Below are 23,303 nucleotides of genomic sequence, written 5' to 3' on the forward strand. Positions count from 1 at the left end.
TCCCCAGCACACTTGCCCTAATGACTCATTGGCCTTATCCCTTACACCCCTCCCCCAGCTACAAGGGAGTGTCAGTGGGTGAACATCTGGTGTTTTTTGCTTTATATTGGAAGATAGGTTCTGCTTTCAAGGCTAAAGGAGGAGGAGGAAAGATGGCTATATAGACAACGAAGGGTTCCACCGAGGGTATGGAGACAGTGTAGTAGCCAGAGGGAGACATAAGCTTAATGCAAGTTTTTTGCTTGTTTGTTTTAACATGGCTGAATCTGAGCATGTTTAAATGCTTTTCATAGAAAAAATACGATCATAATAGTGAGACCCCTCTGATTGTGTGGTGTAAATGAGTTGTAAAACACGAGAGATGGACAGGTATCTTTTCCATTCCAACTGAAGGGAAAGAGAAATGGATGAGGGTGGATATAGGTGAATGTGTAGGTTTGCTGGGGATTTGAGGGAATTACCATCTGATGGCTTGGGGTTCTTCTCTGTGAGGTAGGTGACAATCATCTGCTGAGGGTAAGGGAGAGTTACCCAGGCAACAGAGGATTTCCAGCTGGTTTTAAGGGCACAGTTGAGGTTGGCTGCTCTGAATTTAAAATTACTCTAATTGGAGCATTAATGATTTTTCCCCCCTTTGGCTACAATCAACACCTGGTTATAGGTGTTGAGAAGGCAGAAAGATTAATATTTCAGGGGACTTTCTGCACAAGTGTGATAAAATAAATGGGACAAGGGAACAGGATATTATCAAAAGAGCAATTGCAGTGATAGAGCACAGAATCTAATTTGGAAGAGAGAACAGGGGAGATCCATAGGGAGAAAGTTAAGAGACCAAAGGATCAGAGATACTAAAGTGGCCAAATAATGAGTGATAATGAGTGAGTGAGTGAGTTAGTGAGTGAGTGAATGAGTGAGTGAGTGAGTGAGTGAGTGAGTGAATTGGAAGGATTGGAGGATAAGACTTACCAAATGGTCTCTTTGGACATATTGCCAACATGGTGCAATTCTGGGGTGTTGACAAAGTCCAGAATATTGCATTAGAATGAGTGACTGAAGCACAATGAAGAAAATAAAAAATAAGGAGCTGTGGTATTTGGGAGGGTAATCTACATGGCCTGTGGCCCAATTTATAAAAATAGAGGTGTGTAAAGGAAATGCTTTTCAAACTTAAATGTGCATATGAATCTCTTGGGGATCTTATTAAAATGCAGATTATGATTCAGTAGATCTGGGGTAAGGACTGAAGCTCTGCATTTCTAACAAGTTATTAGGTAATGCTGATTTTGTGGTCCAGAAACCACACTTTGAATGGTAAGACACTGGATAACCTTGTCATTGATTGCCACATATACTCTCTTCTTTATTTAAGTGATCCTCTACCCCACTCTGCTGGAGGGGGAGAAACTTAGAAGATATGAGTTCGGACAATTAAGTTCGTGAACTCACCCTAGAAAAAGTACTGCATACCTCATTGCTGAATATCACTACAGTCACCTTCGGAATACTCCTGTTGAGAAGCTATGCACTGATGCCAGCACCTAGTCCACCCCTCCAAGCAATTTTGGAACTCTTTTTCTGGAATGTCCGTCAGAGCTGTCGTCGTATTACCCTTGATTTCCTGAATGTCATCAAAATGTCTTTCTTTCAATATTTGTTCTATCTTTGGATAAAGAAAGAAGTCTTTGGGGACAAGATCAGGTGAGTAGGGAGGGTGTTCCGATACAGTGATTTGTTTACTGGCTAAAAACTCTCCCAAAGACAGTGCCGTGTGAGCTGGTGCATTACCGTGATGCAAGAGCCATGAATTGTTGGTGAAAGGTTCAGGTTGTCTAACTTTTTCATGAACATTTTTGACACTTCCAAATAGTAACCTTGGTTAACTGTTTGTCCAGTTGGTACAAACTCATAATGAATAACCTCTGATATCAAAAAAAGGTTAGCAACATCATCGCAACAAGTTCGCAAACTTAATTGTCAGGCCTCATATATAGTCTATCTGGTCCCGCCTGTTGGCTGGTTGGGGTGGAGGACCTGATGTCAAGTAGAAACCAATCCATAATCTGGACTCACCCAATCGAAATTTTTCATGACAATCTGAACTAAAAAATTAAGGTGGACTCTCCAAAGCATTGGTGGTCAGTGGTGCTACAAGATCCATTTTCTCTGAAAAACTAAAGCTAAAGCCATAAGTTGAAGTTTTGGGGAGTAGCAATCATGAAGAAATGGTTCTTAGGAAAAATAATGGAGCAGAGGCACAGAATTAATATGAGACAAGAGACTAAGCAGCTCCAGAGTGACAGGCTCATTATCCCTGACTCAACCTTTCTCTTCAAATACACCCTACACAAATATCAGGCCTCTCTGTCCGGCTTTCTTGACTTTCCTCCTTACCATGGCTAAATCATACTCTTGTTTGGGGGTCTCTTTAGAAGGCTCCTGGAGGACGCTTCCCCTGCCACCTGAAGCTAGTGGGTGCCCTCCCATGTAGACCATAGTGTCTCACTCATCATATTTATGACAACCACCATTTGGATAATTACTTGTCAGGTGTCATATATTCTGTATTATCTCTCTCTCTCTCTCTCTCTCTCTCTCTCTCTCTCTCTCTCTCATCTATCTAAAACTGGTTGAACTTAGATATTCTAGTTCCACTTATTGTCATTAATCATCACTTTTTATATAAGAAGCACCTGAAGAAAGGTTAGATATCTCACCCAAGATCACACAGCTTGTAGCATCAAGGATTGAGGACAGATCTGATCAACTTCAAAGCTTGTGCTCTTAGAGGTTGTATTTGTTCCTTTCTCTAGACTGTAACCACGTGCCTCTATCTTCCACTCCAGCCTCAACACTATTACTTTGCCTGTTTCTTGATCAGTGTATTACCCTGCCTGGTGGTTGCCTGGGACACAGCAGGTTCTCAAAAGTATTTGTTGAATGAATGTGAGTGAATCAATTTATTTGTTGGGCCAATCAACGTTGTAATATTAATAGAACCGGGTGCATGATTGTGTAGCATTCCTGTTACAACAAAAAGTCCTAAACAAAGAGATCACTTATAAAATATGTAACTAGTAGATCACATATGCACCACATCCGATTCTACCCAGTGTTGCAAATTACAAATCTGTAGCTATGGGGTTCTTAATCCATCCCTTGACCTAATCCCTTGTCATAAATTGTTGAGAGACCACCTAAATCCCTGCTTGGACTCTACGTGTTACGTGGCTACATGTGCTAACACAGGCACTCGCTGCACACAAACATTGTCAGAGCTGTACTTCAGCCTAGGAGCTGTAGTGGGCAGGAAAGCTATTGAAGCTATCGTGGATGCGTTTGTTTCATATACTTATAAATGTCCCCAAATGCAGAGTGACATTATGTTGCCTCTGAGACCTATCCACTTCCAGTCCTGTGTGCTCTAAAACCCGGAGAAGAGCTTGACAGACCAAGCGTTCTCCGTGGCTGAAAACATGCTTAATCAGCACCTGCATCACTAAGCAGGATGAGTGGACAAGTCGAAGAAATACCTCGCACACATTGTCTCCCCACTGTTTCTGTAAATGACGTAGGATCCTTATCACAGATCAAAACAAGATAAACATACTACGAACCCTACACCAAATTTATCAATGACCCCGTTCCGTCCTGTTGTGCCGAGACTGGGGTGTTTAAAACAGGCTGGTCGTGTTTAAGATGCTTTCGGACAAATGCAAAGCTATCTTCAGAAATGCTCTTTGCCCACGTGGATCGCACAGACGCTAATTACTAAGAGGCTGAGAAACGTGCAGCCAGGGAGACTGGGCATCCCACGGGGTGGGTAATAAACTGGCGCCTCTAGAAATAAAGCCCCGCAGCCAATGCGTCTCTTCGGTACATAGGATTGGCGGCCTCCGCCGTGACGTGACCTGGGCGGGCCGAGTCGGTTTGCGACAGTGGCCGCGGGTCCGGGCCGGAGGATACGAGAGGGGACCCGCAGCGCAGCGCAGCGCCCTTTTCGCGCTCCCGCTCTTCCCGAGCCGGAAAGGGCTCTTTCTTCCCCACGCGTCTCGCCCTAACCCCCGAGCCGCGGCACCTAATCCCTGCGCAGGTGTGGACCCGGGACCTGAGGTCCCCTGCTCAGCCAGGACTCCCCAGCGTGCAGGCGGCTGGGGACGCCGAGGTTTGGCCTGCGGGCGCGGGGCGGGCGCTGGGCTTCGCGGGAGGGGGACCAAACTGTGAAGGGCCGAGGCGGGATTCCGTCCTCGGCTTGTTCTCACCAGGCCGCTAGTGTGGCCACGGCTGCCGCAGCGAGCGCCAGGAGACGCAACAAATGAGGGGGATCCACGTTGCTGGGCCTGCCCGCAGCGCGGCGGGAGGGCTCCGCGGAGTGCTCGGCTCTCCTTCGGCAACTAACTTTTCTCGTCGCCGGGGAATTGGAGGGGGGTGCAGAGGTGCGGAGGGCTTGGAGCGGGGCTTTGGATGCATTCTTCCCGGAAAACTTTTCCCTCGTGAGCAGGAAGGTCTGCACGCTCACAGTAGAGCATTGAGAAGGCCGGGGGTGGGCAGAGGGGTGGGAGTCACGTGTGGCCCCCGGGCGAGGGGAAGCCGATTTGCTCCGCGCGCTGCGGCGCCCCGCGGACCGTGCGGTCGCGAGCAGAGCGCTGAGATTTAGGGAAGTGGGAGCTGCTCGGGCGGGGCTGGGGGGAGGGGAGGGTCCCGCGAAGAGTCAGCTACAAGGTGTTGTTTTCTTTCACTTCCTGCCGCAGCTGCTCAAGATGAAGAGGAGAGCGGGGCTTGGGCGCAGCTGCCTGGTCCCCCGGGTCTGAGCGCCCACCCACCGCCGCTGCCGGGACTTCCCGGACGCTCCAGGGGTTCGGCTATGTGTGTCCGGTGACCAGGCGCCTTGGGGAGCCCAGGACCTGAGACTTAGGGAGGGAATGCTGGCTCGGTTTTGAGTGACTTGGGGAGAGTGAAGACACCCCAAAATGGAGGACTTCTCTACGAGGATCTACGGCACCAGTGTTCTGGACAACAGACCTTTGTTCGGAGAGACGTCGGCCAAGGTGAGCGCGGACCGGGACTCCAAGCCTAGGTGTGTGTGTTTAAGTGTCTGCCTGCCTGCCGGCCTGCCCTCGCTCCCAGAGCCCTGACTGCGTCCTTCTGTGGTCCCTGAAGCTCTTGTAGGAGGAAAGAGCTGGTTCTTCAACCCCACTTTCCTCTCAAGATATTTGCCCTGCTACTCGGCTCCTTTGGGACAGGGTTGGCCAAGATCCTTGAAGGCTGGGGGTGGGGAAAAGTTCAGAAAGTTCTGGGCTGTTGGGGGCCCTTCAGTGGAGTGCGGAAGCCTCTGAGGCAGGGGGATGTGGGTAGGGTGTTTGCACTTACGCACCTCCAGATGGAGTGCTAGCTTTTGAAAGGCTTCAGATGTGCACCTGAGCTTTGGTAAAAAAGAGCCAGGCCTAGGTAGGTGCTTCTGGTATATACAGCCGTTAGGGGTTTCTTGCTGAGGCAGTCAAGCAAAGAAAAAGAGGAGAGGCGTTAAATGACTTTCTTGGTTGGCATCCACTCCAGGAAGTGATCAAAGGGTCTCTGGAGCCAAACAGATGCTATAGTACATTACTTTAGGCTTTTAACAAGTATGTCTTCTTACAAGCTTAATCATGTGATGTCCTGGGCCAGTCATTGAAGAGAAGTCCTTTTCCTGTCCTCAGCATTATTCTTCTGGGTTGTTTGGCCAAGATTAGCCTGTTTTTGTTTACCTGGAAAGTGGCATTGGTAATCTTTGACCGCTGACAAATTGCTTTCAGCCTCTCAGAAAGTAGGGCACATACGAGTTCAGAGCTTCTTGGGTTTCTCAGCTTTGGCAGGGACCTGTAGCAGAAAGGATAGAGAACTTGTACACCCAGGAGTCTGGGGCAGAGCCGTGAATTTGGAAGCTGCCAGCCTGCTGCAAAGGCTACTAATTATTGTTATTATGTTTTAAGCTCTCTATTTTGCTTTCCTGTAGAGTGTCTTAATAAGAAAATGTTTTAAGCTTGATCTTTGGGAAGATGCACCTTGTTTATCTTGTGGCTTTGCATTATCTCAGTCCACAGTGCACCTGGTTTGAGAAGCATGGCTCTAGTCCAGTAGATGTTTCTATTTCTGCTAACGTTATTGAGCATTATGTGACAGGCCCCAGAGGTCCAAGGAACTCGGCTAGGTGGAGGAAATACATAAACAAATGTGATGCGGTTGGATCTCTGCTATTACGGGACATAGAGGAGGCATGTTGGGGTAAGAGGAGCAACCGGTCACTTTTATTTGGGAAGCTTGGGGAAGACCTTAGAGACTGATTTCCCCATTTAGTCCCTGGTAGCCTTGGGCTTTCAGATATGAATGTTCATAAACTGAGGTTTGTCTAGAAGAGGATCTGAGGTCTAGAGAGTAGAGGCAGCTTGCTACTTGAAGGGGTCACACCCACAGCATCTGGCTGTCCAGCTGTTTTGAGAGCTAAGAGGTTCAATACTTCCCCACATGCCTTGGTTCCCAGATTGGTGTTCTGGGTGATGCAGACTTCTGACCTCATGTAACCCAATAGCCTCTGAGCACTGAGGTTGATTTATGTAGACACATTTATATTGATGTTTTCTGACTTACCTGGGCCTAAATAGTCAATGACTGTAAGTTTCCTATTGCCTATGATCCATTTGAAACCCATCCAAAAACTTTGCTATTCCAAATATGTCTCTGTTCATTGCATATATATTTAGTACAAGAGTATATAGCGCTGGCACTACTTCGGCATGTTTAGGCATTATATTAATAACAGTAGATTCAGCTACTCTGAGTTCCCTTGAGCTCCCTCTGTGGAGCTGACAGTGATTGGACACAGAAATTGTACAGAATGGAAAAGGAGAAAGACCTTTGGTCTGAGAACGGAGAAAACATCATGTTTCTTATAAATTGAGGTGCCAGACATGAAGAAAGAGGTACCCATCTTTAAATGATTTTATTTGAGGACCTGAAGTGGGCAAGGCACGGGAATGGGGCCTGATTACAGTGTTACCCCGAAAATAAGACCCAGCTGGACAGTCAGCTCTAATGCGTCTTTTGGAGCAAAAATTAATATAAGACCTGGTATATTATATTATATTTTATATTACATTATACTTCCCCAAGCTTCCCAAGTAAAAGTGACCAGTTTCTCCTCTTACTATTCCCACGGAGGACCGTCACTGCCAGAGCAGGGTGGATTCTGGGGGATTCTCAGAAACCCTTCACTGGTGCCTACATGTAAGTGTTCCCAGTTTGTTCTCTTTCAGATGCCAGGAAATGACACAATAGTCACTTTACAGTGGAAACTTAATATTAGTGAACTGTCACTTCTGAGGAGAAAACCAAGCAAGGGGAAAACGCCCTTCCTGTCATCATCTGACAGATCTTCTGAGCTCTTATATTTGCCTTATAACAACTAACCATATGTAGCTTCTCAATTTTAAATTTAGAAAGAACTAGAGCTTCAGGTCCAGTCCCTAACTTTAAGGCAAAGATAGCTGAAGCCCACAGAGCAGAGTCTGGAGGGAAGTTGTGTTTGCTAAGTGCCAGGCAACATGCTAGGCTTTCAGCTTTCCCATGTTTGATCGTCGAATTCTTTTGCAAGATGGGCATTGTCATTCCTCTTTTACAACTGTGGAAGCTGAACTGTAAAGCAGGCTGCTTGTTCAGTCACACAGCTAGTTCTATGGTAAGGTTTCACCAACTCCTTTCATGAGTTGATAGGATAGTAAATTATGCAGCCTGTGCCATGTACTTCTAAAAGCACTGTAGATACTCACTTACCTATTGCCCTTTCACAGGAAATAGGTGCAGTGCTTCAGCCAAAGTCATGGCGTGAGTGAAAGATAGTGGAATTTACTATAGAACAATAAATATATAACCCAGCAGGCAATCCCCGAGGGTACCTCTGTCTTCATCTGTACTCACACATAATGATTTCAGTTACTGAACTCCAAATTTATTCAATTTTTAGCATATTTAGGAATAACTGTACAGATAGAGTCATGGAATGAAATGCAAAGCGAAACAGTTCTCTGTCGTTACACAAATACCTAAGTCGTAACAGACAAAAAAGGAAAGATGATCATTTTTTCTAAAAAATATGTCCTTCCTTGATACCTTTGGAATCACGTGTTGCTCACAGTGGGCTATCTTATGCCTCCTGGTTAGAATGTCTGGGTGCTTTTTTCGTTTGTTTTTATCCATCCTAAGTTTTAGGATGGTTAAGAGAGTACCTCTCTTTCAGGTGAAAAACAAATGTGGCAGTATAGTATATATATTTCAAACGAAAAACAAATACGACACAGATTCTACAATAATACAGCATATCTGAGGTTTCTAAGCCCGTGCTGTAGCTTAGCACTTTCTAAAGGAGCACACTATCCAAAAGAAATATAATGTGAGCCACGTACATGATTGTAAATGTCCTAGTAGCCATATTAAAAAGGTAAAAACAGATGACATTAACTCTATTCAAAATACTATCATCCAATGCGTAAATCAAAATACTGTCATTTCATTATATTACCAATATAAAAAGTGGAGATACTTTTACATTTTCTTTTCCATACTAAGCCTTTGAAATACAGTGTGTATTTTTCACCTACAACCTATCTCAGTTTGGACTAGCCACATTTCCAGTGCTCAGGAACCACATGCAGCTACTAGTAACGTATTGGACAGCGTGTTTGTAAGCAAGTGAAGCATTAGTTACGGTGGTCATAGTCATGTTTGTGAAACATTTTTCTTTACTGTGGGACTTCTCAGAACTTTAAGATGCTAATTTTCAGTGGGACTTGAGTTGGAGAGGGTGGGAAAGTAGTGCTTCCTGTACTGTTTGGTGGTGTAGCCTTTTAGCACTGGCACAATGCCCTACTCAGTTCTTACTTCCCCCTACCCCCACCAGAAGCGTTAGTGAGACAAGTTTCTACAAAACACCCTTTGGGAAATGTTACTCTAGGGAGCACCTTCCCCTGTTCCTCTCCTGCCCCCTCCTCCCCACCGGGTGAACTAAAACCTAGAGATAGTCCTCCCTCTCTTGCTGATGGCTACCTTTAAAAGTTTGCTTTAGGACAACACAGTTGGTGCCATCTTTCTATGTAATGGACGGGCATTAAGTTATCCTTGGGGCTTGTGAGCTAATCTTGGTTTCTTGATTTGCCGGATCATCTGAAAACAGTTTCAGCCAGTCTAGACTGATGAACCTTGGAGGGGGGGAGAGGATGGTTCTCTGAGGGGAGAAAGCAGACCAGTATCGCGTATGTTGCTGATGCAGACAGGAAAAGGAAGAATGTCCCACTTGGTGCAAGGTCGTGTAAACCAATTTCCAGACTAACATGTTGGTTTTCACTGATCACCAAATAAGCGATTCATCCTCTTAAGACGGGTAATGACAGTTCTTGTCCCTCTATTCCTACTGGGATGTGATATAAGACCAGTGAATGACTTTGGGAGAAGTCACATATTTTGAACTCAGATAATATGGGGGGGACCTCTGTGTGGGGGGCAAGGTTGTGGGCCCTGAAGCTCAGATATTTGGTTCCAGGGCAAAAGCTCCCTGCTCTGAAGTGTTTTTCCTGTATCTCCTCTCCTCTTCCTGTAAAAAAAGAGAAAAGGCACAACTAAACAAAAATGGTTAAAAAACAAGGTCTTTTTCTGACCTGTAGTCTGAGTCAAGCAATTCAAACTTGGGGCATTTGCCTTCTCCAAATAATAGTGTAAGATTAGAGTGCTGCTGCTTGTCTTTTTGGGGGTGTGCAGGTTACTGCTTTATTAAGAACAAAGCTGTGGTTCAGATTGTTGCCTGCCTGCCGCCTCTCCCCTTCCCAGAGCCCCACAGGCTGTCCTCCCAGGAGTGCAGGCTTCTGGCTTCTTTCCTTTGACAGAGCTTCTGGGTGATCCTCTGAGCCCAACTCCTGTCTCCCTCAAAGGAGGGCTAGTCTCCCCAGGGACTGGATCAGTTATCCCCTGGCCTCTCTTCCAAAACACTTTGGTTGCCATTTCTTATGCTGGAGAAACAGTTCAGGCTGATAGACGCCATGACTTTTTTCATTCCTTTTCTGATGTGTTCTCTCCCCATGCCCAGACCACAGGACTGGCATTTGTATTGTTAGAAAGCTCCTTAGAGGATGCTGGTGTGTAGGGAGGGCTGACATCCCCTGGTCTTAACCAGGCTCTGGGGGAGCTCAGTCCAGGCTGCACCTCCCCACGGACCCCTTTCCTTTCGCTGCCTCCCTGCTCTTGGCAAATGCTGTTCTCCTTTCTGTATCACCCTCTCTTCTCCAAATATCTGAATTCTGCTCAGTCTATCTCCCTGCCTTAGAACCTTCCTTATAATCCAGCCTGCATCCATGCTTTCCTCCCATGAGCCTGGTGGTCAGAGATGTCCCAGCACTTACTCCTTGTGCTGTGAGGGAATTGTAAAGATCTTGCCTCTTGACCGGAGTATAAGCTCCTTGAATGGAGGAACCAGTGGCCTCATTTCTCTAGCCTTCCTAGCACTAGGCACAATCCCTTGCCCAGTTCTGAAGTCTATGTATATTAAGTTTAAAGTGAAGTGAGAATTCAGTATCACCCAGAAGTAACCTGCATTCTTGGGACATCCTGAACCAGCAGTAGAAGGTGGGGGCTGGTGTTCAAAAACCTGGAATGCTGATACCAAAACGGGCAGTAGTTCTTCAGGTTCTCCCCTCCTTGCTGAACTTCAGTAAAAAGACCAGTAGTAAACATAATGCAGTATTGTATAAAAACACCGAAGCTAAGGTCTGGCTTCTCACAAGTGGATGGTCTCCTGAGTTCTCCTCTCTGTAGATGTGGTTTTTGCAGGTCTGTGATAATAGCTTAGGTCTACTGAATTTAGTCATTTTTTTCTTCGGATCAGCCCATAGGCCATGTATAGGTATAGTGACCATGTTTTTCTGAACTGCCATAGGCACATGTGCGGTGTCAGACCTGAGTGTCTCTGTGGGAATGATGGAATGCATTTGAAATGGGGCTGCCCTGGAAATTGGGGTCAGGGCATGGGACCAACTCAACTCACACTCATCTCTGAGGAGCCTAAGCTCTCATTGGTTAGACGCCCATTAGATGTGGTAGAAAAAAATGCTAATACCATATTAGCAAACATTACCAATCTTCTATTAAATATCAGTTACTGTGTTCTTGGTGCTTTCCCTGTATCATCTAATGCTTACAGCAACCCTGCATGCTCTACCACTGTACAAATACGGAAATTCAGGCTTGAAAGTGAAGTGACTTATGCAAGGCCACAGGCAGGCAAATGGCAGGAGAATAAATCTAAGGTCTGTCAGCCTCCTCACCTCACAGTCCTTGCAGTATGCCTCCCGTTCTGAAGGTCAGCACATAAAAATTGGGCGCTTCCTGTGGGCACCACCTGTAGGGATCATTTGCCCCTTAACACATGTGGAGTAGGTTTCCTATTTTTACTGTGATCTGATTTCCATAAGTGGTGCTTCAGTGGAAAGAATATATTTCAAGTGCATGTATCTGAGAAACAGAATCTGGCAGGATGAGTATCCCAAAATACTCACAACTGAGAGATACTTCAGAATGTGAATCTGAAATAAGGGAAACGTTTAAAAATGTCTGTCCTTTACTTTGGAGAGAAATGAGGGGAAAGTTGGTGTTCAGGTCTACACGTAGCCCTGGAGATGATCATGGTGCATCTGAGAGAATTCAGAGTGTGAGAGTTGTAAAGTGTGGGTGTGCCCACACTCTCGTAAATCCTTTCTCATGCGTCCTCCTGGCACCATTCAGTCTGGTGTTCCTTTGGCAAGTCTCAGAACAGTAGTACCCGTGACCAGAGAAAAGATGTCCCCTCGCTCTCCACCCAGTGGATGCTATCCCTAGGATTGTCCCTGGTGACGGCTTGATGGGAAGCTCCTGCTTTGTCAGAGCCATTAGTTCTGGAGGAACCAAGTTAAACCCACTGGTAAGGCCTGTGGTTTCTTGCTTCAGCGGGACCCAAACTTTCTCCCGCATTTCACATCCTCTCAGTATGTTTATTCCTCGAGGGTTGCCCCTTAGGCGGTTGACCAGGCCATTTCCAGAGCTTTCCTGACAAGAAGTTATCCACCATGATTTGGAAGAAGGAAAGGAAAACCATTTCTGAGAATTGGTCTTTTATTTACGGTATTGGAACCCTTAAGTGTGATTGAGAAATACAGAACTTTGGACGCAGAATTGTAGGATGTGGCTCAAGAGTCTGAATCACTCCTTCCACATTAACTGTGGTAGGAAATGGTGCCCTTTGGACATGTACTACATGCTGAATAGACTGCCTTTCTTCTCTGTCCCTCACAAGAGAAGATAATCACTGTCTTCAGTGACCTGAAGAAAGCGTGGGCTAGGGAGGATAAGTACTGAATTTAAAATGGGGTTGAACCCTTTAATTAAAGGATGAGCGAAGTGCCAGGGAGCATGGAGGAAGAGAATAATTCTGCTGGGGACATTAGATCAGAGGGCTTTTGAGTCTTAGACCTGGAAGCAAAAGTAAGATTTTTGACAGGAGAACGTGACTGGGAATCCTAAGCAGGAGGTCCAGCTTGTGTCACAGGGGTGGGTGCAGGAAAGTATAGGAAGTGGCAAGGGAATGTGTGTTCCTGTGTGGCTGGACTAGAACTTGGGAGGCACGGACAGGAAAGGCAGTGCTGGGTTAAAAGCCTTGAACGCTGTGCTAAGCAGTATGATTTCCTTCTGGAGGCTGTAGGTTGTTGCGTGTATATCTATGTATTCTTTTAGTCAGTTATTAACCATGTTTATATTACATCCCAGGAAATGTGCTATGTGCTGGATGGTATATCTTTTCCCATGGAGCATATATATACTGCAGGGGAGACAGAAAGGCATTAAACAAATGCTTGTTCTTCTTTCCATTCCTTATTAATCTTCAGTCACCCTGGCCGCTGGTTTTTCCTTTTAGTTCCAAAGCTTACTTCCGCCTCAGGGCTTTTGCACTTACTTAATGCATTTATTGTTGGCAGTAAATACCCTTCTCCCAGATCCTTGCAATGTCTCATTCATTTTTCTTATAAAGGTCCCTGCTCACATGTCACATCCTCAGACAGAATTTCTTTGGATAAAACTAAGCCCCCCCATCGCCACCCTGGTCACTGAAGTCTCATTTACCCTGTTTTATTTTCTTCCTAACTTCGTAACACGTACCATGTCAGGAGTGGAGAATGAAGGCTTGACATCAAAGTTGGAAGCAGGATGGCTGGAAGGCTCTTCTGTGTTGGAGGGAGTTGAAATTTTGGGGCCAGAGATGGACTCCATGAGGGAGAGATTCAACATAGAAATGAGGATGGAGATAATTAATGAAGCCGGGGAAGGGGTGCAGGATTGGCAGAGAAGCTGGTCACCTTCTGGTCCTCTTCAGGCCGGAAGGAATGAAAGGGGGGAGGAGCTTTCCTCTTTTTTGTGGTATCTTTGTTTGTAAGGATTTCTGCTGGTATATACTCTTCAAGAATGGGATTAGGAACCTGAGTTGAGGTAGAGCTTCTAACCACTTTCTGGAAAGAGACAGGGATAGTCACCCCAAAATAAAAGGCCATGGAAATACAGGAAAGGCCCAGAACACAAATTTGTTGTAAACTCAAAACACAGATTTGTAGTAAACTCCGTGTGTTCTTTCAGGTAATATTTGAGCATCTGATATGTGCTGGCGCTGTGGTTGGCAGAGGGAAATGACCAGTGCCACTATCCATCAATACGGTGGCACCTTTGTACAATCAGAAGGTTATATCCACTCTGGGTAGTGGCAGCTCTCACAGCCATATGGCTTGGTTTTATCTGAATTAGACAAAAGTAGTCTGGCTTCTGGGTGGATGCAGGCCCGTGCGGGGTGCACAGCTTGCCGGGGGCAGCATTGGGCTGGGTTTCGGCCATACAGCCATGTGCAGTGGCCCAGAGGCTGACAGTGAACAAGGCAGACTTGGACCTTAGCCTCTGGGACCTTACGGTGGAGAGGAGGAGACAGACGAGTAAACTGGCAGTTAAGTTGGGACAGTTGAAAGGTGTCACAGCAAGGCTTGACACCAGTATGGAAGAGGCTGGGGGGCTGAGGGTGACTCGGGACTGGGTTTTCTGAGCGTCACGAGGGGATGAACATACAGGAAGTCTTCCGTGCGTTGCTGAATCTGCCGACTCTGTGGTCAGAGATTGGTAGGGAGCCCTCACGTCAGAGTTTTGGGGTAACAGATTGAGGGGTCCTCTTAGTCAGTGGATATGAGTGAAGACCAGATTCAGGGCAGTAGAGGAGAGTGTTGGAGAAAGAGGGATTAGGCAAAGCAGGTGCTGAAATAATTGAGGTAACAGAAGAGGAAGGGAAGAAGGTGGCACAAGACTGCCCAGGGACATATGTTTCAAAAATAGAGGATGTCTTATTCCACTTGGGCTGCTCTAACAAAAAGCCACAGACTGGGTGTTTTTAAACAACAGACATTTCTTTCTCACTGTTCTGGATGGTGGAAGTCTGAGACCAGGGTGGCTGGGTGAGGACTGTCTGCTGGGTTTTAGACTCCTCATTGCATCCTCCCATGGTGGCAGAGGCTGGGGAGTTCTCTGGAGCCTTTTATAAGGGCATTAATCCCGTTTGTGACCTGGCACCTCCCAAATGCCTCACCTCCTAATATCATCAGTCAGATTGGGAGTGTGGCACGTCAGCCATCCCACCTCCCACCTCACTCCGGGGAACGTAATGCCTTCAGCTTTTCTATAGGTCAATATGAGAAACGAGTGTGTGTGAAGTAGCTGCGTTTTCTGGGTTCCTGTATTTGCATAGATCCATGCAGCAAACTCTTGTTAGACCCAGGAGAAATTTGCCCCTTCTCCTGGGTCTAAGAGCCTTGAGGGCTCCTCTGCTTTTTGATTGCTGGGGAGTTGGCCTTCTGCTCTGGCTCTGGTGCTGCCGCTCTAGAGCCGTAAATTGGTAAAACAGGAAGGGACCAGATAGCGTTTGATTTGCTAGCCCCAAATGGTTTAAGGGATCCTTTTCAAGTCATGTACCCAGCCAGTGGCTGAACACAGATGAGAACCTTGGTCTTTTAACTCTAGTTTCAGGGTTCATATATATTGGTGTAAGGACTCTTAGACCTTTGAACTGCTCGTTAGGCCTGCATTTTGCAAAGAGCATTAGGTAGGAGACCTTAACCATTACCTGGCTGTATGACCTCAGACAAATCAGTCTCATGGAAACTAGTAGTTACCTGTTGGTAAATGGAAGTAAGGTATTCCTTACTTGCGTCACAGGGTTACCTTCACCCATCCCGGGTATAAACTCTTTACATGTATTGCCATCTTTTTCTCTTTTCCCATTTCAAAGAAGGATGAAGACGTGACTCCTTTGAGCTCAGGCCCCTTTCCTCTCAGCTCTCAGGAGTCTTGCTCACCTATCAGCTATCTCCATGTGCCTGATTTTTTTTGTAACAGCCCCGCCTGTGTTTTCCCTGGGGTTCTTGTGAAGTTCCTCTTCATGAACCACCTTTTCTTTTCCTTCTTGTTCATCTGCCAGTCGTCTGTCAAGTTTGGCTTTCTCTGATTTTCTCTCCCAGACAGCCCACGGTACTTGAACTTCCTTTCTCCTTAGCGCCCTCTTGTGCTCTGGATAGTGTAAACTTCTGGAGGGTAGGGATGGTTTTATTCCTTATATTTGCATCTGGAATATAGTGGAGATTTTTTTTTCCAGTTTCATTGAAACATAATTGAGATAATGTTTACATGAATAAATAAATGACTGAGGAGGTAATATGTCAGAATCCCTCTCAAAGCTATACTGTGTACGTATGTGTATATTTCTTTATATGTTCATGTGCTCATATGTGCATGTATATGAGTTAAGACTATCTCTCAACCTGGTGCTGAGTGTTTCCCTTTGGGAAGGACATCCTGATTCTCTGTCTTCTCTGCAGGTAAGGATCAAGGCTGATTCTGGTCCTGTTCAGCTTTCTCGGGGAGTGAAAATAAGCAGCAGCATAAGGTTTAAAGCTCTGGGTGGGGAGAATAGTTTTGGTAGATGGAAATTAGGTAATAATAAAATGGGAGGAGACAGAGCTCTAAGAAATTGAAATAACTGAGTTAACAGAGACTAGCTATGGAAGTGAGAGTAACCTGAGTTTGAGTACATTCTATAAATTTTTCTTCATGGACTCTAGTTCTGATTTGGAGTATATTCTAAAACTCCTCTGAAATGCTAATTTACTGGCTATATAATTATTCTCTATTATCCTTTTTATCTTTGGGGATTGGAGCTGGGCAGCTGCTGAAGCCCTGAAAAACAGTCTCTGGCCCAGGGAAGGGACTGTGCCCTATGGTCGGAACTTCTCAATATTCAAAATAGTTTTGTTTAGACTCTAAACTTTAGACCAATGCTTCTCAAATTTAAATGTGCACACACATCACCTGAAGATCTTGTTAAAAGGCAGATTCTGATTCAGTAGGTGCTGGGGCAAGGTCCAAGACTCTGTTTTTCTCATTCTTAGGTGAGACCAGTACGCTGGGCCACAGACCACACTTTGCGTAGCAGGCATTTAGGAGGAGGTCTTCCAGTTACCTCTGCTGTTTTTTTGGCTGGGACTCATGGTTACTTTGACAGTGGAAGGCCTGAAGCCAAGGCCTCGGCTTGGAGAAGGAAAACCCTGTGAGAAACCCTCTGCCATATCCTCAATACTTCATCCCATCTTGGGAGTCCCAGAGACTGCGTGATAACAGGAGTAACTGATATTCATGAAGGTGTCTTGCAATTCCATTTGGTGAACTGTCTAGAAGGCAAGCAGGAAAGTATTCATTAAAGTTTAGATATGTTTCCATGAATGATTAAAACCAGTTGGGCTTGCATGGGTAAGTTCAACAATCTGAAAAACATCACTTATGAGGACATCTTCATTCCTGAAGAGAAACACTTCACTGTAGTACTTTGCGGACAGGCCTTTTGAGGGGTCACCGACCACTTGGTACCTGTCTATACCAGCAGTTGCTCTTCCAGCTCGGAGTATACATGGAATCTGTTGTGTTGGCATTGAGTCCTGTCTCCATCACTTCCTGGTATTGAGAACTTGCCAAGTTCTCGATTTCCCTGAGCCTGTTTTGCCATTCATAAAAGTTATGATACCATTTCATCCCAGGATATTTTAGAAAACAGTTGCAAAAACTCCTGGCATAGTTACTATCCCTTTACCATTATTTTTACCTCTCCGCCCTCCCCTGCACTTTGATCCTGGTTGGCAACTTGCTGTGCTCTTCAGAGTAGTGATTCCTCTTGGCTACCTCTCAGCAGAACCTCTTCACTGGCTTCTTTCCATTAGTAAGAAGGCTGTGGTTGAGGTATGCAGATCTTTGTAAGGTTTTGCAGATCCCTGGACCTCCTAGAGATGGGACCAGATATTCTTGACTTTTCAGAATAGACCAGAAGAGCTTAGTTGACCTGTCACAAGGCAAATACAGTGGGGCTGCCACTAATAGACTGTACATATGAGAATACACATTGACATGAAACACACACTTATTTTGTCTTGTGGGGGAATAATAGATTTGGCCCTGGTTCTCTTCCTAAAACTGGTCCTTGATTTCAGAATCCTGTGTGCTCTGTAGGCTTCTCTAGCTGAGGCGCTGGCAAGATTTGGTGTAAGCCTTTCTAGTTTAGATTAGTAAGGGTGTGGCTAGAGTTGCTGCCTTTGTCCTCTGTAGCACACCCGATACAATACTAGCCTTTCCTTCCTCTTCCCTCCCAGTTTTGCCTCCCTCTTAACTTTGGATTCTTATCTTTAAATGCAGAGTTTGGAAATGAGTGTTCAGTAGCTGCTCTGTGCTTGTTCCTGTACCCTTCCCATCTCTGAGCTTTTGTTTATTGGCTGTTTACATACCATATCCTGCCGTTTTCTGCTCACACCTCACCAAAACAATCTGTAGGACTACTGATTCATTACTCAGCTTTGACTTCTCAGAAACAAGAATACTCGGTATTCTCCTTGTCCGAGGTGTTTCCTTGTCAGGTCTTAAACCCTTATGACCTTATTCTGTAAGCTCTGTAAATGACTTCTATCAATCTAATATTATATATATGTTATTTATATTACTAATAATATTAGTAATATATAAAGTGTAACATTTTAGACCCTGGAACTGAAACTAAATCTAAGCAGTGACAATGATTTAGGAATAGTTTCAGAATCACTTCTCACTTGCTATGTGACTTTAGGCAAATAATTTAACCAAACATTGGGCCTAAGCTCACCTTAACCCGTAAAGTGAGGACTGGGTTAGATCATAAGTTTTTCACGCCAAGTTGGTTGGAGTGGGGATGGGAATGCCAAGAAAGCTCAGCAGGTAAGGACCCCAGGTTCCTCATTCAATCAAATGATTCTACTTTTGTGTATATGTTAGACTTTTGCTATTAAATAAGTTGAAAAACTAGTAGTCAGATGGTCTGATTCGCCTCCAGCCTTGGCACTACAATCCCTCTAGCAATAGCATCTACTTTGCAATTGCTTTAGACAAGGACCCTGCGCTGTATCAGAAATAGGTCCAAACTCATTATGGCATTTGACATCATCTCATCTGGTTCCTGATACTTGTAACCAAGGCTGGGCTGGCTACGCAAGTGCTCCTGTCCCTTTGTTTCTCATACCATTCCCAGCAGCACATGGATTGTTTGTAAGCCTACCTTCTCCATTCAATCCTTCTGTCTTCGAAAGATGTGTAAAAATGTCCCTCCTGTAGAAATCTTTTCGTTGGTTGTCCGTCTCCCTAGAGTACCTTTTCCCACTTTGCCTTTCTGGCAATTGTGTGTCTAAGAGAGGGCCAGGATCTTTGTTTCTTCTAAGCACCCAATGCCTAGCGTTGTACTTTTCTGAAAGTGCCGTGGATCCATGGCTCAAAAACTCTTTTTTTCTTTCAGGATCGAATCATCAATTTAGTTGTTGGCAGCTTAACATCCTTATTGATTCTAGTAAGTATCATTATTTCGTGTGTCACCCAGGCTCTTAGCCAAAGTTTTGAAAACTTTAGTGTTGTGGTTCAGGGAACTCTCCAAAAAGTACTTAAATGGGGCCAGTCCAGGAGCATGTGAAGTATTCCAGTCATAGTTAATGCTTTCAATTTTATTACCACTTAAAACTGCAAGTGGTAACTGGAGTAGCTGACCTGATTTTCACCCTCACCACTCTGATTCAATATGTGAGATAGTATACGTCAAATTAACTTCGTTTTTTGTTTGCTTAGTAAATAAATATGTAATATGTCAGTGGGTACCAATAACTCCCTTCTGTACATAATCTGTAACTCCCATTTTTCCTGCTAATATTGAGTTTATTTTGTTTTTAAAGCACATTCATTATTCTTTGGTTTAAAAAGCTTTGGCCAGCATACAGTAATTTTTCATCCTGTTCTACAGCGTGGTGCTATCACAATAAAGTAAAAACAAAGCTCTATTTCCCATATACTAACAATGACATTGGCACATTTTCATGAAATGTAAGAATATTTCAATGAACTTTGTTCCATGACTTAATAGAAGGAATGGGTATATTGCTGTATCTATGGTAGAAACAGAACTCTACAGGGCATTAGAAACTTTTCAGTATTTTTCATGTTAAGCAAAAAACAGTTTTGGTTTTATTTTCTGTTGGAGTATTCATATTAACAAAAAGGTCAGAATTTTTCCCAATACAACGATTAATCCTGGGAATGAAGCTGAAATGCTTTCTAATCTTTGTTAATGAAGAGTTTATTTTGAGTTTAGTTTTCACTGCTCTATGTCTTGTTGCCTTTTATAAATGAGGAAAACGTTACAAAGAGGGGGTACTAAAAGAAATAACACAAGCAGGTTTACAAATATTTTATTAAATGCATTAACATTCCAGAAGGCAAATCTGGTGGCAGGTATCCTTTTATAATGTGAGGCATTTTGTAATATTACACTGCCTAGACTACAGTCTAACCAAGTCTTGGAATTGCTTGTGAGGCTTGATGTAATTTCTCTTCATACAGGTAACGCTGATCAGTGCTTTTGTTTTCCCTCAACTACCTCCAAAACCGTTGAATATATTTTTTGCTGTCTGCATCTCTTTGAGTAGTATTACTGCCTGCATACTTGTGAGTACTATTTAGAATTTAACGTGAGTATCTTTGAGGTTTGAAGGTTGCAGTGCCCAGGACAGATTCCTAGCCCTTGGTCTATATGAAAGGTTATGTCTAATTACAACTCCACCCCACCTCCCAAAGATGCCGGAATTCTTAATACTAATTGCAGGGTTTTCTTTTTTAATCTGAGTTTCTTTCTTTTCTCTTAAATCCCAAAGTTGACCCTAAAGGGAAACTGTTCCCTTGAAAGCTAAAAAAAACAGAAGGAAAATAATAGTTAAAACACTTAGGTGGTCAAAGACTTGATGTAATTTACTTAACTCATTTTCCTTCAACGACTATATACAGGCCCCAACAGGGTTTGGGAAATGCTATTACTGCTCTTAAAGGAAGAGATACAACACTCTGGATTTATTTCTAGTAATTACAAAATTGGTCTCTTAATGTACGTGCTTATCTCCTCAAATGAAAATAAATAACACCAAAGTCTCTGGGGAAGCCTAAAGCTGCAGTTGTGTTCTTGTCACAAGAATGTTCGCTTTTATTACAAAGAAACTTTTTTTTTAGGTAAAGAAACAAAGATGGTGGTGGGTTTCAGTTAGTTATTTGCCCAGTAGTCAGCTGGTAGTTAGCTGTTTCATTTCCTTTAAGGAAAAGCAGAATCAAAACCGTAAACCCTTAAAAGCAATTGTTTCGACTCACATCGGGCTTAAATCATAATATGCTTATCTGAGTTAAAATTAAATGGTGGGATTATCTCCAAGCTTCTAATTTGCTGATTTCTACTGTAGTCCTATGACCTGAGGGAAGAACTGGGCCATCTCACTTTGGGAGCCTTTGGAACAAAGCTACCAGAGATGCTCTCCTGTTCCCAGCCTGAAGCCCGAAGTGACTAATAGTGAGCTAGTTTAAACCATATACACACACATGTGTGTGGAAGCCCAACTTTGTATTGGCAGTCTGAATGCTATATAAAAGTTGGCCTCCCTTCCAGGGCCTCAAAAAATTGTTTCTTTTACTCAAATATATTTAAAATATGTGCAGAAGGTAGATATTCTTGGATCGCTTGCCAAATGATTGGTAGACTGTTGTTCTGAACTTACCACAAAGTTAACTGAGACAGCAGGAGTTAAGTATAATCTTGGATGTGGAAACTCAGTTGGTACTACTTGAATTATAAAGAATAAGAATTAAATTCTGCCTGCATTAGCCTCAGGAATATAGATAGATTAATGAAGACTGTCTCATTTAGGGAAAAAAGAATTAGTTTCATTTTAAATACTTGACCCCACGGCTATTACTTACACTTATATTTAATTCTTCTTCTTTTAGATCTACTGGTATCGACAAGGAGACTTAGAACCGAAATTTAGAAATCTAATTTACTATATTTTATTTTCTATCATCATGTTATGTATATGTGCGAACCTGTACTTCCATGATGTGGGAAAGTGAGACTGCCAAAGAGAAAATACTTACCAGGTCTCTTCAAAGCTATAAGGACTGTGAATAAGAGCTGGGTAAGGTCTGCTGAAGAATCCCCTGCACAAGTCTGACACATGATTTTCATGTTACTTGTAAATCTAAATTCCCTCTTGCAGGGGATATATATCATAGATCACTTTGCTTTTTCTTTAAGGAGCTGATGTTGCACTTAAACATTCCAGCCCTCAGACAGCACAAGCAATTTTCACTTTTGAAATTAAAAATTTTTATAATGTAATTGCATGGCGAAAGGCTATGTAACAAATAATCTTACATTTTAAGACAAATATTCTTTTATTTCTGTTAAACTGAATATACAGTTGTTCCCTAGGCAACCAACTTTTGCTTATAACTACAATTTATTATCACGTTAACAAAACACAGATGGTGAAAAGACAACTTTGATTGTGAAGGTCTAATTACAATAATAAATAAAATAATTTATACAAGGTTTTTTCTTTTTTGTGACTTTTCTGTAGGGGTTATATGCATTAAAGCCCTAAGAGGCTAGTTTTGGTTTAACCTTCTCTAGCATAGGAATGACTCAATTTGTTTCCTTTCATTACAGAAGCAAATTTTATTGTTTTAAATTGCCTGAGAGGGAGCAGTTATAGCGCACCCTCACCAGCTAATGCACTAAGTGAATGGCAAACTCTGATACCGTCCTTAGCTATTTTCTGGATAATTTATATAGCAAAACATGTAAGAAACAGTTACGGTATAGAATAGGGAACTTTACTTCCTTCCCATTTAATTTTACTTCAAAGTGCTAATTTTGTAAACTGATGAAAGTGGGTTCTGAGGGAGTGAAAACTCTACTTTAACTTCTGATGAGTTTTGTTACTACTCTCATCCATATTCCCTTTACAAATAATAAAAATACCTGTAGTGAATGTTCTTAATTGTTAATGCTTTCTATCCAGCTTAAATGAGCTCCCACTGCCAGCAATGGGTAAACCAAAGGTAACTGCTACAGTCACCTAGGACTGTATCCTCGTGGGCTGGTCAGGTCTGAAATTAACGGTAATATTTTTGAAGGTGGTGTGGTCACTGGTAAGCTCTAGAGCACGCTGATGTGACTTCTCTGAAATATGAACAGGCCCACTTGAGACCGGATAGACTCCTGTCTGATCTGTAGAGATGAACATTACTGCTTTTAAAACAGTAGTTAAACTTTGGTGATTTTAAACTTTTCACACTGGCTGACGTGAATGAAATTCCCTGCTGACAAATGGCACCAATCACAGGGATCGCTGTAGGTAAGATCCCCCCACTCCACTCAGCCACACATGTTCATAAGACTAGACCTCATGATACATTTAAAGGAGGTAAGAAGTCATAGCAGCAACACTGTATGTGGCTTAAGCACTGTAGCTATTTAAAAGCCAGAGCAGAATGATAAGTTAAGCCTCTTGGGAGTTGCTCCTATTTCTTTGGAGATGTTGTAATTAACAGTGTGGCTTCTTTGCCTGAACTACCTGTTTGTAAGAATTACCTAATGACAATTTACCAAATCCTCAACATCCTTTGAGTCTTCTGAAACAGGACTGCCCAAAGATGATCCAATGATATTTAATTCTTCTCGATGATGCTGGAGTATGGGGTCTGCAATGAGGAAGTTTCAAGTTAGTCTTAAATGTATGTATTCTCTAGTCCAGGCCACAAATTTAGAGTAAGTATTCTTCTACCAAAGTGTAAAATTT

The 23,303-nt window shown here is 43.6% G+C and overlaps 2 protein-coding genes across 10 annotated transcripts in view; one reads left to right on the forward strand and one right to left on the reverse strand.

Annotated features, from left to right (window-relative positions):
* Window positions 1-3,872: 3,872 nt before the first annotated feature.
* Window positions 3,873-22,497, forward strand: TMEM243 (transmembrane protein 243). 4 transcript variants are annotated; one of them, XM_081079253.1, is made up of 5 exons: window positions 3,873-4,162; window positions 4,749-5,045; window positions 18,932-18,982; window positions 20,023-20,127; window positions 21,448-22,497. In XM_081079253.1, exons 2-5 carry the CDS (start codon window positions 4,968-4,970, stop codon window positions 21,568-21,570), a joined length of 357 nt encoding a protein of 118 aa, XP_080935379.1. In that variant the 5' UTR covers window positions 3,873-4,162; window positions 4,749-4,967; the 3' UTR covers window positions 21,571-22,497. The 4 variants fall into 4 exon arrangements, with proteins under 4 accessions (XP_080935379.1, XP_080935380.1, XP_080935382.1 ...); XM_081079254.1 differs by having other exon boundaries at window positions 3,919-4,090; XM_081079256.1 differs by having other exon boundaries at window positions 3,930-4,028.
* Window positions 21,814-23,303, reverse strand: part of DMTF1 (cyclin D binding myb like transcription factor 1) — a 45,259-nt gene continuing 43,769 nt past the window's right edge. For 4 of the 6 annotated variants that reach the window (XM_081079248.1, XM_081079249.1, XM_081079247.1 and 1 more), the window contains one exon: window positions 21,873-23,205. In XM_081079248.1, the coding sequence (XP_080935374.1) occupies window positions 23,096-23,205 (110 nt within the window). In that variant the 3' untranslated portion in view covers window positions 21,873-23,095. Of the gene's footprint in view, window positions 23,206-23,303 lie in introns of all 6 variants that reach the window. The other 2 variants (XM_081079252.1, XM_081079250.1) reach the window with 1 other exon arrangement.

This window comes from Rhinolophus hipposideros (assembly GCF_964194185.1).
Source record: "Rhinolophus hipposideros genome assembly, chromosome: 18".
NCBI classification, from domain to species: Eukaryota; Metazoa; Chordata; class Mammalia; order Chiroptera; family Rhinolophidae; genus Rhinolophus; species Rhinolophus hipposideros.